The sequence below is a fragment of the Arachis stenosperma genome, chromosome 3 (genome assembly GCF_014773155.1).
Source record: "Arachis stenosperma cultivar V10309 chromosome 3, arast.V10309.gnm1.PFL2, whole genome shotgun sequence".
In the NCBI taxonomy this organism is placed as follows: domain Eukaryota; kingdom Viridiplantae; phylum Streptophyta; class Magnoliopsida; order Fabales; family Fabaceae; genus Arachis; species Arachis stenosperma.
This window is the reverse complement of record NC_080379.1, coordinates 811,747-827,740: the sequence shown is the minus strand read 5'-3', so window position 1 is coordinate 827,740 and position 15,994 is coordinate 811,747. Positions and strand designations below refer to the sequence as shown.

Genomic DNA, 15,994 nt, shown 5'->3' with positions numbered 1-15,994 from the left:
ACTTGTCATTTGCTTCTACCAAATAATAATTTCAACATATGATGATGGCTTAATTGCTCTCAAGTTTTATAAGATAATTAATTGACTTCATTGCTTCTAAATAATTTTGGATTTTGGTATCAGGGAAGTAGAGAAAGGACTGCCACAAAAGAAGAGAGATTGAAAAGAAAACCTTTGGTATATTCTAAAACTTATGATAAAAATATAATGAATTGTATCTTTAAGGAAAAAAAGGGGGGTATCTCAATAATTCCTTTTTAAAAGTTTATGTGTTTACCCTTTTTCTTTTCATCACTTTTAACTTGATTATTATGAACTTCTGAGATATCATATATATGTGTGATGGTTATTTATCCTCACATGGCTGCGTGCTCATCACGTCTTAGAGCTTACGGTTAAATAAAAGTCTATAAATAATGCACTTTAATCACATGGACATGGAATGGAATCTCAAAGATAGGAGAAAGAAAAAATGAGCACGCCTTTTATTTTATTTTATTTTATTATATAATATACAAAGTTAACATATTTCATCATTTGATTTTGCGGTTAACCTCTCTCATGTAGTCTTTGGTAGAGAGACAGAGACGGAAAAACTGAGATTAAGAAACAGAAACAGAGACAGGAATTGAAATAAATTGGAATTGAAACAAGTATAAAACTCTAATTTAATTTGCATAAAGGATAAAATTGAAATTAATTAATTGAAATAAAAGTATTTTAGGTATGAAATATTATTAAAGTTTCAGTCTCCATCTCTAAAAATTTCAGTCCCCTGTGTATCTACATTTTAGAAGTACTGAAATACTGAAATTTTAGAGATAGAGACAAAAATTTTAGTATCAGTCTATGAACTAATAAATATGATACTAAATCTCAATCTCTCAATATTTGTACTTCAAAACAAACGTTACCTCAAACTTCCATTTAGCAAGTAATATCAGAATATTCTAGTTTTGTTCAAAAGGGTTGTCTTTATTAATTCTCATTCACAAAGTTAGAACTGCAATATTCATGATAAAATATTAAAGAGAAAGGTAGTCATTCTTCTTTTTCTTTTTCCCTTTTTTCTAATATAATGATTAACACATATAAGTATAGATAAATACTTTTTGAAATGAAGGTTCTTGTTTCTTTCCACACAAAGTTAGACAAAAATCAAAGAGAGGGGGATATGATGGTCAAGGTATCGTAAGCTTATTAGCATCATCATATCATATATAGCACAAAGACATTCCATGCATAAAACCAATATGCACCATCATATGATCCCTTATGAGTAGCACGTGCAAACCAAAATAATAGCTAAGAATGGTTAGATATATATTATTATGTTTGATTAAATTATTTAATATGATACATTTTAAAATTTAGTTATCATTTTTGATAAAAATATTTTGACGTAAATAGTCACTTTTAAAAAAATCAATGTAACTCATCAACTTTCACTTGTTTCCAGATAATAAACGAACCCAAAGATCAATTCACGAGTCATTTCATAATCATTATACTAAATTACTTTATTATATACTTTTATTAGTGCTAATTATATATGGGTCTTTTGAGGAAAATAAAATTATAATGTACTCCTCATATTGAAGACATTCATAAATATGGTTGATATTATATATATGGAGCGTGTTTAGCCATACTTAGAAGTTAGAAGTATGGTACATTTACATCTTGATTAAAATAATTCTGAAAAATGACACAACCACATTACAATAGTGGCTAAGAATAAAATCTTCTCATTCGTGTTAAAAGGAGAAAGGGCAAAAAATTGTTCATCTCTTTCATAAATCAATGAATCATAATCATCATCTATAAATTTCTGTCAATTTTTGAATGCCAACGGAATCTTTCTTCTTGTCGATAAATTCATAAATATTTTACACACTGGAAATGTTACTTTGCTAGAGAATTTTATGGACAAACCTCATATGTCTTCAAATTCATTGCTTGAGTAATGGGGTAATGTATTATGAATATTGAAAATAAATATACAATATTAAAAATTTTCATAATTTTTGTTTTTCTACATATTATTGAATATTTCATTAAATGGTAAATTTTTTTTTTACTTTAATTAAAGCATATGAGTCGCGAATAATGTATTATAGCTCAAATGGCATATTCAATGATTTACCACATCTAGTATAGTAATTAAAAACTATAAAATTTTACTCCTTTAAAAGTGTTCATTTTTTAATTTTTAATTTGGATTAAGAAAATAATTAGAATGTGTTCGATTTACAATTAAAAATAAATTTACAAATAAAATTGCTCTTTAGACTAAAAAAAATCATAAGGTTAATTTACATGATAAAATGAGAATTTCTGGCCCAAAGTTATTTTTGCTTGCATGATTTAAAATTGAAGTGGTTGGCAGCGAGTCAAAATCTAAGCAACTCATTTTACACTATGAAATATGGAATTGATTGAGTTAGCAGCATAGCCATAGCCCAAGGCACATGAATGAATGAATGAAAATCAAAGTAGCGTGTTGGTGGGGGGGCATTTAGAAATCAATAGGAAAAGATCCAAATTAAATTGGAAGAAAATATAGGAAGAAAAGCAGTGAAAAGAAAAGATAGAATAGGGACAATTATGAATGATATGTAAAAGAGAGAGAGGGAATGGAGTAAAGGACAGTTTTAAAATCCACTAACGAACCCGGCTTCAGGGTAGTGGCCCCTGGCCCCAAAGGAATAGGACAAAATTGTGAAAGCAAAATAGCAAGGACAACCGTATTGCTCACCTAATAAGGACATGCTCCATTGCCACATCCCATGCCCCTTCAATCTCCATTAACTTTGAACTCTATTTTACTCTCTACTTCTAATTCTCGTCCCTCTTCACAAACATAAAAGCTCACTACTAATAGTTTTTCTCTCTATTTCCATAACCTTTTTTGAATATTATTATTGTTTATCTTAATTTATCGGATTCGGAGCTTGATGAACATTCGTAGCACCTTCGTGTTGCAACTTGCAAGACATTGATTTGATTCCACATATAATATATATATTTTTAACCAATTTACATTCTCTTAGCAAATTAAACAGCTGTGGAAGTGGGGGAGAGAGGAAGAGTATAGACTATAGAGATTCTCCTTTTTTTTTTTTGTCATTTACAATGGCATTATAGGTAATAACAAATCCTATTGGTTGGTTACTCTTAATCACAAGTCACAAGCATTGAAAAGGAAAACAGAGAGTCTCTATTGGGTATCCCTAAAGAGCATAATAAGCATGGTGACGATGATGATGACATCACATGAGAGAACAAGCATGTGGGTTCTCATCACTGAAGATATGAGGAGGTGGTGGCGGTGCATGCAAGTGAAACTGCTCCGGGTACGTATACACAGGCATATAGCTGTAACCGCCATGATGATGTGGATGCACAACAGGAGCATATCCATATCCATATGCAGATGGTATATACTCCATTCTATTCACCTCCATCATCACCATTTCTTCATTATTATTATTATTACCACCCTTGTTCTTCTTGCCTTCACCACCGCCATTGTTCTTGTTCTCTGGTTTCTTGGGTGGGACCACCTCCACCTTCCTCTTGAGCTTCTCCGTTAGATTCGCAGCCAGAGCCTTGACGTCCATGGTCCCCTTCACTGTCACCGTATCTTTCTCTTTGTTTATCTCCATTTCATTCACCCCTGCAAATTCAAATTCAAATTACATCAACACTAATTACTCCATTAATTAATCAATTCATTAATAATAGTGTGTGTATAGATATAGACATAGATATACCTTTGGTTTTGGAGACAGTTTTGCGGATTTTGTCGACGCATCCCTGGCAGTGGAGCGCCACCTTCAGAACCGCCGTCGTAATTACCGGAGTCTGTTACAACATAATAATCAAATTGAATTGAAAGTAGAAAATGAAAAAGAAAAATGACAGGCTGGCACAGGGAGACCATTACTGTTACTGACCTCTTTCTCTTTGGATTTCTTCTCCTTGTTATCGCCGTCGGTTTTGTTCTCTTTATTCTGGTCGCCATTTTTGTTGCTTTTGTCCTTCTTGATCTGAGGTGAGATAAGAATCACCTTCTTGTTGAGCTTCTTCTCAAGCCTCTCCTTCATTTTGGCGGGATCTGAAACATTTCCGGTGACGGTTATCTTTCCGGTGTCGGTCTCCGCCTTGACATTGTCGACGCCGGGGTAAGAGCGGAGGCAGCGTCTGATCTTGGAAAAGCAGCCATCGCAGCTGCAATCCACCTTGAACACGACATTGTTTTCTCCACCGTCGCTCTTCTTCTTCTGCAACATCAAATTCAAATTACAGCACAATAAAATAAATTATTCATTATTTTACAGAATTTAAAAATGTGTACCTCCTCGCCCATTGTGGTGGTTACTCTGAGTTGAGTGAGTGTAAGAGTGTTGTGGTAGCTATAACGCTATATATAGAGGTGTAGTGTGTAGTACAGTGCTGGCGCGTGTATGATACTACCCACGGGGGCCACGCTGGACTCTTGGCGTAACATTCTTCCCATCTCTTTCAACTTTCGTTCCTTCTTTCGTTATTTATCATTGACTTGACGCCCAAGTACCCAACGCCAGTCGCCATAGTAGAAACTTCTTTGCTCTTGCGCTTCCACGCCCACCGCTTCCTTTAATTTGGGCCCATGCTTTATAGGCCCAATATGTATAGCAGTTCTCTCACCCAAAAACATATTAAAGAGGGCTCTCCTTAATCCAACAAAAACTCTTTCTTTTTAGGGCCGGTAAGGTGCCCTTGGAGCAATTTATTCTCATCCCAAAAGAATAGTTACTTCACCAAAAATTTGTATCCTTGCAAGGGCCCTTCTCTTTTCTTTTTCTCAAGAGTGATATATGTGATCTAAAAGTCTCATAATAGTTAAGTACTTCAAATATATTGCACTAGTTCAAAAAAATATATATATTACAAGTTTCAAATTATTTATAAATACAAAATCTTTCTCTCTTTATAAGTTCATTTTTAGAGTTAAATTAGACACACTGAATTTCAACTTAAATATAATATCAGAGATTATCTGACCTAATTTTATTAGACCACTCATTCACTTGTAAATATATGTTCATATATTTTCGAACACTAATCTTTAGAGTTGAATTATATCCATTCAATCAGAATTCTCTCTGTATTTTTATTGGATATGGGAGTTTTACACTTGTGGTACATCACATCCAAAAGATAAAAAGGATAGTAGTGGTTGTTAACACATTTTAAAGACATTAGGCTAATTAATTAAGCAGTTCAGTCATGTTTAATGGTTATTGGTGGATATGCACTGTTAAGTCACATTCTTATTGAAAGATGAAAGTTGGTTGGATGTTTGACAAATTCCAATTCTAGCAAGGGCAATGAAAAATAAAAACTTAGTTGATATAAGGAATTAGATATTTTAGAGGAAGCAGGGGCAACTCCCAAGAAAGTATGAACCATACACGTGTTTGAGAAAGGCTCGATTCACATGGAAGTAGACCAGGTTGTGTGTGGCGGACATGCGGGTGCACAGCTAGTTTCTTTCCTTTGACAGGTAGCTCTTTCTTACTTTAGTTTGAAGATATCACATCACCGGAAATAATAGAGAACCATCACAATTTATTTATTGTTTCTTTCTCATTAATTATTTATTAATATTTAAAAATAAAAAATAAAATATATTATTAAATTAAAAAAATTACAACTAAAAATATTAGATTAATAATTAAATGAGGCCGTCTACACATACAAGTCTTTTTGGCTTACAAGTCTTACAAGTTGGTACAAGTCCAACAAAAAATACGCATTACATTCCCTCATTCAAAAGTAAATAAACGCACGTTATTCAATCACTTCCTGTTTACAAAGCGCGCTACTCACCATGCATTATAAACGACTCTTGTTCTTCTTCCTTCGTGAAAACGAGTTTCTTGTCAAATTTGAAGATAATGGAACTTCAAAAATACACCCAAACGATTACAGAAATACACTCAAACGGTTACAGAAATACACCCAAAGAATTACAGAAATACACCCAAATGATTACAAAAATTACACCCAAAAGATTTAAGAAATACACCTTATGCATAATTTAAGAAGGTGCAGTGCAGTAACGGTTGAAGAAGGAGAAAGAGAAGGCAAGAAACGAAAGAAAAGAAGAAGAAGAAAAAGAGGAAGAGGAAAAAGAACGTGTAGCAAGAAGAAAAATGAGGTGCAGTGAAAACATGCGGTAATAGTTGAAGAAGGAAAAAGAGAAGGCAAGAAACGAAAGAAAAGAAGAAGAAGAAAAAGAGAAAAAAGAACGTGCGCAAGAAAAATAAAGTGCACTTTGTAAAAACTTGTATAAAAAAACTTTTGTATGCGAAGAATTTCTCTAATTTAAATTAAAAATCATAAATTCGGATATTTTTAACCTTTCTCGTCATAACACTAACAAATAGTAATACAGATCTTCTCAGATCCTTATCTGATCTAAATCTAAATCACAATCAAATCAACTTCTAATGACCATTTTTATCTGCTCTCTTTTTTGCTTTATTAGCACAAAAGATTTGCCTTTGAAACTTATAGCTAGCCACCACTCATCCAGAAACTAATATAAAGGGGGGGATTTTAATAACTAACTAGTATATTAATAATTAGATGAAAACTAACGTACGGTTATTTACTTATTTTTATATAAAATTAATAAATAAATATTATATAATTTAATATATTTAACTAAATTTTATTTAATAAATTTTAATTAACCAATTTTTAAATTATATATTAATCAAATCATATCTTAATATTTTTTAGATACGACAAAATATTAAACAAAGAAACTAAAGTCCACAAGTAAAGGGGAAAATAAAAGTTAAACTACTCCCACTAAAAAATCCTAATTTTAAAATTTAACAATATCTTGACAAAATTAAAAAAGAATAAAATTTGAAATCTTCCTTTCCATTCGCATACTACTATAATTATTATAAAATTACATTAAAGGAGTTGGCGAAAATTCTATGGAAAAGGGTACCTACTAAATCTGTCCATCCTTTTTAGATAGATGGATAGTGTCTCCTCGAATTGGTTCAAAATATTCTTTAATTTATCCCATATGCTTTAGAAATTATTTTAGATATTTAGATATTGATATATAGTAAAACAAGGAAATAATAAATACGAGTAACATTGGATTTATTCAACTTTTCTAAATTTAATTCTGTCTAGCAAAATACCAATAATTTTAAATATATTTAAATTAGATTCATATTTAATTAAACTCAAATTCATAGAAATATAATTAAACTTTATAAATAATATAACCAAATTAAATTTATATTTACAATTAAAATACAAATAAAAATACAAAATATATTGGTCGTGAATAATTTTTTTTATTCATTAAAAGTTTAATTATTTAATTATAAGAATTTTAGCTATTTTAGTAATTGATTACTTTAAAAATAATATATATAAAAATATATAAATAAATACAAATATGTAATTAGCATATGGTATAAAATATTTTTTTATAATAAATACCGAATACATTTAACTTGCCACCCTAAAAAATCATAATAATATCATAAATGACTATTAGGGTCACATGATGAAAAAATCACGTGTGGTAACCAATTATTCTGATCACGAGTTTGTATATTTAAGTAGCAATTCTTTCTTACCAATGGAATCACATATTCACATGATCACATATCTCAACTTTCTTTCTTTCTTTCACTCCTTCACTTAGCCGCCATATACAATTGCGTGCACCAATATGTGGCCTTTATCTGCATTTGCACCTGCACTTTACTTGGGTTTTCCCATATGCCTTTCTTTACTCGACAACATTTAATTTAGAAAAAGAAAAAAGAAGAAGTAACAAAGTATATATGGGAATGGCTAAGGTGCGGGTGCATTTGCAGGTAAATGCCATGTATTGTTGGCTATGATCATCAATTTTCACTTCGGATACAAAGGTCTTAAAAGGTAATCTTTATCTTCAGTTTCTTTAATTTATATTTTATAATATCTACTAATATTATTTGTATCATTTGTGTATTATGTTAAAAATAAGTTGTGTATTTATTTGTTTAGTTGGTTACTTTCGAATATTTTCATGTGAATATATATGATATTATGAATTATTATCTATAAATAAGTCATTTAATAATTTACAATATTATTTTCCCGTCTTTATGAAAATAGCCGCTGTTTATTTATTGTCCCAAGACTAGCTTAATTTATATTAAATCTAGTCTAACTCATGAGTTCATGTCAATTCAAAAAGTATTTTTTTTTCTTTTTTTTTTGTAATTGAACTTTTTGTTTTCGACTAAGAGTCCGTTTGAAAACTTTAGAAGTAATTTTTTTTAATTTTTGGCTTATAAAAAGTAGTAGTATTAATGTCTAGTATAATTTTTAAAATCAAATTGCAACTTTTTAAAAAACTATTTAGGAGCTTATAGAGAAGTTAAAAAAAATAACTTCTCTCATAATACTTCTACTTTTCATCATATTTCTATAAAATAAGTACTTCTAAAATTAAAAATTTAAACACAAAATAACTTATTTATAAGTTACTTTTAACAGAATCATTTATTGTTTAAATTATTTTATTAAAAGAAGTTTAATTAAATTGGTTATTCAACTAATAACAAATTTATTGATTAGTGTAGCTTGTTTAATTAGTTAATTACTAACAGTTTATGCTTTCTTGTATTAACTAATTAGCATTTCTCATGAGAAAGATTGATCTATCATCAAAACTGCAAAAAGATTGATCTCTAAGCTTTAATTTCTGGCCTGGTGTCATTATATATGAATGAATATTATTAATTAATTATTAATGATTATATTTGAACAATCCCCTTATGTATCATAGTATCTTTAGTAGCTTCTCTCTTGATGTGGTGGTACCCGACAAAGAGAACCATATGAGTATACTCTGCGTACATATGGACACAGGTTGGAACAAGGCTGAGTCTTTAGAGAAAACTTGTATATATAGATTTCATTCTTAGATTCTTTATTCGTGTATGACTTGTAACTTCTTTTGATTTTTCTAACAACTTTTTTTCAGAAATTTTAGGGCGGGTAGCTACTTTTTACTGTAATATTTGATAACACCAATTTTTATACAATTTTGTACTTACGCTTATCAAATTTTTACACACAAACATATGAATTAATATACATTGCATCTTGATATTTTAGTTTTCAATATATATTGTTTCCACAAAAGTTCAGGCAATTGGAGGAGAAATTGGAATGTGATTTGATGATAATCCAAATTACCCGATGATGACTTCGTCAATTCATAGAATCAACATCTCCATATTAACAATATTTTAAACAAAACAATTATATCCAGAAGATAATCAATTATTATGTAATTACCAAAACACAAAAGAAGAAAACAAGCTTTATTTTGGTATTGAAAGAATTAATTAATTTATTAAACCATACAAGAACGTTGGGGACCTTAAAAACAAAATTAATTTAAGTGTTGAAATTTTGTTTATCTTATTTCTACTAGTACAGAGTGCTTATAATGTTATAAATCAACACTTAATCTGTGTAAATCAATATATGCTTGTGCAATGGAAATTTAATTTAATGGTTTAGAATATCTTTCTATATTTTGGATCGTACTTTTGCTATGAGGTCTCTTCTGAGTATTTTTCCTGAAGCTGTCTTAGGAACACTGTTAATGAATGTCACCCTTCGCAATCTTTTGAATGGTGCAACCTGCAGTGCACACATTCCAACCATTCAGATAGGATCAATTATGTTTATCAAAAACTGATTAGCAATAACAATGTTTATGTTAATTAACCTGATTAGCAATAAACTTCTGAACATCTTGTTCAGTGAGTGAAGTGTTGGGTGAACGAACAACAAAGGCAATTGGAACCTCACCAGCTTCATCATCCGGATATCTAAACACAAATTAAACTAATTAATTAACCCAATTATCAGCATAATAATGAAATATTAATTGTTACTTACGGGATGACAACGGCATCTAATATTTGAGGGTGAGAAACGAGAAGTCCTTCAAGTTCTGCTGGTGCAACCTATATTAATATTAACAAAGTTAATTACCACAATAATGAATAGCAAACATCTATTTAATATCACTAATAATTTCATTATATATCTATAGTTAATGTGATGGTTTATGTACCTGAAGACCTTTATACTTGATGAGTTCTTTGAGACGGTCAACAACATAAAGTTGACCCTCCTCATCAAAATATCCAAGATCTCCGGTATGTACCCACCCTTTGCTATCTATAGTTGATCTTGTAGCCTCTGGATTCTTAAAATAACCTGAAATTTGTTTTACCAAGTAATCGTATACATAAAATTAAAAATTAACGAGTCTGACATAATATATAATAATTAATAAAGAAATTAATGTGTACCTTTCATCATATTTGGACCCCGTACCCAAATCTCACCCAATTGTTTAGGGGGAAGGGGCTTGTTCGTATCAACACTCATGATTTGAGCTTCCACTCCAGAAACTAGCATTCCAGTTGAACCACTATGACGAACCCCTGCTCTTGGATTCTCCACAGAAATAATGCCACAAGTTTCTGTCATTCCATACCCCTGAAATTACAATACAAATACTAAATCAGAGCATTAATAACTCAATATTAAAATAATTCAATATCAAAGAATTAACATAAATTTATTTTTATACCAAAATCAGCTACGTGTTTAACTCATTTTCGATAATATATTTTGTATTTTAAGTATATTTAATACTAGTAACTAATTTTATTGTATACATAACATAATTTAAGAATTAATCAACCATAATAACTGACCAAAAAAATCTAATATGGTAATTGAATGATCAATTCACACGTATACTTAAACTAATTTCAAATCTAACTTTATATATAGAAGACCATTAACTAACCGCGAATTTTTAAATAAAATTTAAGAAAGTATGATGAGCCAATAGAATATTTGTACAAATGTATAATGGAGGTTTATAGAGTATTAGAGATATAATCATTAGTGTTACTTTTTTCATTAGCTGAAGCTTTTGGGATGAGTGGTATCATGATATAATATTAGAACGCTAGACCCGAAAGGTTAAAAGTTCCATCCTTGGTGAATTCCAAAATCAGTTTAAATTTTTGGAGGAGATGTTTATTATCCCTAATATGAGAAATATTCATTTTATAACTCAATAGCTGTACAAATAGTCCATTGTCTCCCTAACGGAATCTTCGTAAAGAATGGTCCACACGTTAACCAAAAAAAATGGTCCACACAACCAACCAAAGTTGCATTGCCTAAATGACTTGTACAATTGTAATACGGAATTAGTTTAGTCCACACAACTTGTTCAGTCTTCACCCTAAACTACTCACTCTTTCTCTTTGACCTAAATGAACTTGTTATTGTTGGTAAAAACACCTTAGCAGCTTAGACAATCTATGGTAACTTGGATTATGAGTATATTAAAATTTAAATATGATGACCTGAATGAGAGCAGCATGAGGAAAACGGTTGGCACAATCTCGCATCAAGTCCTTGCCAAGAGGAGCAGCACCGGAACCAATCCTTCTTAACGATGACACGTCATACTTATCCACAACGCTGTGCTTGGCCATCGCAAGCAGGATCGGAGGCACAACCCAAAGGTTCGTCACCTTGTGCTTCTCAATGCCTTCTAGAAACTTCTCCAACTCGAATCTCCTCATGGACACCACCGTGCTCCCTCTTCTAAGCTGCGCGTACAGGATAACTGCCAACCCGAATACGTGGAACATCGGTAAAACGCAGAGGTACACGCTGTCGTTTACTCCCTCAAGTTCGTCCACGTAATCGTCGTCCATTCCAATCATCAACGCAGCCGCTATGAAATTCCCGTGCGTCAGAATCACGCCCTTGCTCACTCCCGTCGTTCCCGAAGAATACAAAAGCGCTGCCGTATCGTCTTCATTCACGTCGTTAACTGGTAACTCATTCTCACCTGCCACTTCTTCCATTAAACGACTATAATTGATTGTTTCTGGTGTCGTTTCGGAACCGATTAACACTGCGGGCAATTCGAACTTGAAGGATCTGACTTTCTCGTATAATTCTGCAACTGTGACCACGAGCTTCGGGTTGGAGTTGTTGATTTGTTTGGAGAGCTCCGTCACGGTGTAAAGAGGGTTCGCGGTGGTCACGACGGCGCCGATGGCGGTGGCGGCGAGGAACAAGATAGGGAAGTGGATGGAGTTTGGGGCGAGGATGAGGAGGACGTCGTGTTTTTTGAGGCCCAGGCGGAGGAGGGCGTGGGAGAGCTTGGCGACGGTGGTTTTGAGTTGGCGGAAGGTGAGTGTTTCGGAGGTGTCGGCGTCGATGAGGGCGGTTTTGGAAGCGGAGGAGGAGGTGGCGGTGGTGTTTTGGAAGAGGAAGGAGGTGAGGGAGGTGGTGGTTTTGGGAAGGGAAAAGGAAGGTCTCAAGGACCTATATATTCCGTCGGCGCCGTAACCGGATCGCTGCATGGTGGTGGTGGTGGTGTGTGTGAGAGAGAGAGAGTGAGTAGTTGAATGTGCGCAAATAGCATTTATCTTTGTTAGTTAGGTCGCAAAGTATTCATTCACCTTCAATCGTTGTCATTCATTCATTGATGAGTTATGGATTGTGGCTTTTGGGTTATGGAGTTCGTGAGGAATTAATCAACCATTAGTGAAGAAATTACGACATCTAATACCAAAAAATTGGATAAACACCAAGGTCAAAGATTTAATATGGTGATGTGTATTTAGAAAGAAAATGAATACTAGCCATTTGTGACATGCTAAGGAATAAGTTATTATTAAGACGACCAAAGAAAAAGTCCAATAAAATTGGATGATTATTTGGCAAGAGATTAGAGATGATGATAAGGAACATTGACGTTGAGAACGAGAACTAATGGCTTAGTGCATTGGATTTATGTGGAAAGGTTGCTTTCTAGTGTTTATATGGCATCATCAAAATACAAATCACAATACATTTTTTGCGGCTATTTTTTTTTTTTTTTTGTAATGAATTAGAAGAGTGTCTTCCGCATAATTACAGAGAGTTGGTGTGTTTGTTATAAATATGAAAATAATTTTTTTTATTAAAAACCATAAATTAAAAGCCGGAATCTTTTAGAAAAATAAATTCTAAAGGTGCATAACTTTATGGATAAACTTACACTAATTCATCAATTTGAGATTCAATTTCGAGAATTTTTTTTTAAAGATATGGAGAAGTAATTGAAATGTAATAATATTGATTCATACAGAAAAAAAATCTCTATTAATTCAAATCCTACCTACGAGATAGGGATAAAAAAAAGGAAAAAAAATCGAAAATTTCACACAATATTTCTGATTTTTAATTTATTTTATATTTTTTACTGAATGAAAAAATAGATTAGAGTCTACAGGATCAAACTTGTGAGACTTAAAAAATAATGAAATAAAAAAATAAAAAAAGTAAAATACAGTAAAAAGTATGATTCCAAACAAATAAATTCAAAAAGATGTTTTTTGATTTTCGAAGAATGAGATGAGGGCAAAAGAATTGATCAAAAAAGATTTTTGTTTTTATTAAAAAATTGTGATTGGATCCACATATATTTGGTAAAAAGAAAAATCTTCTCCTTCGAGAATAATAATAAAAAAATTAATTAAAACATAAAAACGTAATTGAATTGGTTCTAGTTACTTTTTGGAATAGAATAGAAGATAAAAGAAGAGATTCTCGAATGAAAAAATGATCTAATGACTTGAAAAAAATTGAATGAGAAACCGTATGACACTTTTTAATTTTATTATGGAGGTTAAAATGGGGTAGGACCCCATTATGGAGATTAGGTGTAATTTACCTGCATGTGGTGTCAGCAAAAGAGAAATTGGACAGTGCGAATGAGAGGGGCCTTATCGGACAGTTCGATTTGCTGCCTACAACACGGACCATCCGAGTTGTTCACCGCAGCCACGTGTCACAGACACCTTGCTCTTTAGGACGGTGTCCCCTTAACCAATATATCCCATTTACTCCATTCACACCTATCTCTGAGTCCCTCTCAAAGTTTCATTTTCATCCCCACCCAACAACTATTCTCTCCTCTTCTTCATCCTTCAACAAGTTCTACTGCATCTGCTTCATTCAAAACAAATTAAAATGCTAAGGAAAAAAAATATAGAAATATTGATCGTTCTGAATTTCATATTATAAATTATCTTAGCTATGATGATTATGTAAGTGTATTTATTAATTTTTTATATTTCAGAATTATTATTATTGTTGTTAAAAATTTAATTATAATTATTGTTGGAGATAGTTCAACTTAAAAACATATATAGTAGCCACATTATTATTATTATTATTATTATTATTATTATTTAAATTATAATTATTATTGTTAGAAATTTAATTATAATTGTTGCCGGTAGTTTAACTTAGGAATATACAATATTATTATTATTATTATTATTATTATTATTATTATTATTATTAAAAATTTAATTATAATTGTTGTTGTTAGTAGTTTAAATTAGGAGCATATATCAGTGACATTATTATTATTATTATTATTATTATTATTATTATTATTATTATTGATAGAAATTTAAAAATATATATATTTAAATAATGATTAGAAATATATATGTAAATATGATTAGAGAATATTTTAATCAATGATAATATTTGAGTTTGAGTAATATGATAGATTAATAAAAAATATATGTTTAAATTTTTTTGTAATAATTTTAGAAATTATAATTAATTTTATAAATTATAGTAATTTTTCGTAACAGTAAATAAAATAAATGGGTCCCGAAATTTTTGAAATAATGTTGATGATTTTAATTAATAATTAGGTTTTGTAAAATCTAATACAATGTGTTTGTTCATCGTTCATAGTTAGCTTTTGGATAATCAATTAAATTTAGAAGTTAAAATAATTTTTACTTAGTAAATTGGATTTAGTAAAATTGTTTGTTTTAATTAGATTTAGTAAAATTATGTATGATAGTTGTGTGATTTGAATTAATATTTGTTGTTGAGTTAACGATGAAAAATGATTAATAATGATAGTTAATTAATTGGTAGGTTAAGATGGTAATGACTAAATTTGATAATAACAAAAAAGTTAGCATGATTTTAATAAATTAGTTGTTCTAGTTAGAAAATTATGATGTTTTAGCAGTAAATTAGTAATTGTTAATAATTTGACTAGTATTTTATGTTTCCGTAGAATTTATGGATGTTCATGTGTGATCATCATGTCCCCCCGTATCGGTATGATGATAGGGTGGAGGAGCATTTACGATTTACTAGTTTTTATCATGCGTCCCAGATTGGAATAGTCCAATGTCAGAAAGCATTGGTAAATGCTTTAGTCGAAAGGTGGCATCCAGACACACATACCTTTCACCTTCCGGTTGGTGAATGTGCTGTGACGCTGAAAGATATGGCCTTAATTCTTGGTCTTCCGACAGACGGTCTTCCAGTCACAGGGATGACTATGAGTAGTTTTGAGGCCTTAGAGGTGGAGTGTCTGCACCAATTTGGGGTTGCACCAAAAAAGTCAGACTGTAGAGGAAGCTGTATAAAACTGACGTGGTTTCGTGATCTGAAAGAACGTTTACAGTTGACTGATGAAAATAGTATACAGAGATACGTGAAGTGCCACATTATGTTGTTGATCGGTACGATCTTATTTGGAGACAAGTCTAGGGCATCTATGCACTGGAAGTTTCTGCCGTTGCTTTGTGATTTTGGCAGTATTGGACAGTACAGTTGGGGATCGACATGCCTAGCACACCTGTATAGGGCATTATGCAGGGCATCTCATTTTTACTGTAAGGAGATCGATGGTCCACTAACACTCTTGCTCGTTTGGGATTGGATCCGCCTGCCCTATCTAGCGCCGGTTCCGAGGGAACCTCGCGGTTTTCCGCTTGCAAACATGTAACATTATCTTACATTGACTCCGTATCTTCATATTTAGAAT

At 31.5% G+C, this 15,994-nt stretch overlaps 2 protein-coding genes across 2 annotated transcripts; both read right to left on the bottom strand.

Moving 5' to 3' along the window:
- Positions 1-3,002: 3,002 nt before the first annotated feature.
- On the bottom strand, positions 3,003-4,486 carry LOC130967790 (heavy metal-associated isoprenylated plant protein 3-like). The gene is made up of 4 exons (XM_057892802.1): positions 4,361-4,486; positions 3,960-4,286; positions 3,777-3,867; positions 3,003-3,679 (listed from the first exon to the last, which is right to left on the bottom strand). The coding sequence occupies exons 1-4, from the start codon at positions 4,370-4,372 to the stop codon at positions 3,273-3,275; spliced, it is 837 nt and encodes a 278-aa protein (XP_057748785.1). The 5' UTR covers positions 4,373-4,486; the 3' UTR covers positions 3,003-3,272.
- Positions 4,487-9,457: 4,971 nt separating this feature from the next.
- Positions 9,458-12,503, bottom strand: LOC130968233 (probable CoA ligase CCL7). The gene is made up of 6 exons (XM_057893402.1): positions 11,490-12,503; positions 10,413-10,602; positions 10,172-10,317; positions 9,994-10,061; positions 9,821-9,923; positions 9,458-9,732 (listed from the first exon to the last, which is right to left on the bottom strand). Exons 1-6 carry the CDS (start codon positions 12,501-12,503, stop codon positions 9,619-9,621), a joined length of 1,635 nt encoding a protein of 544 aa, XP_057749385.1. The 3' UTR covers positions 9,458-9,618.
- Between the last annotated feature and the right edge of the window lie 3,491 nt (positions 12,504-15,994).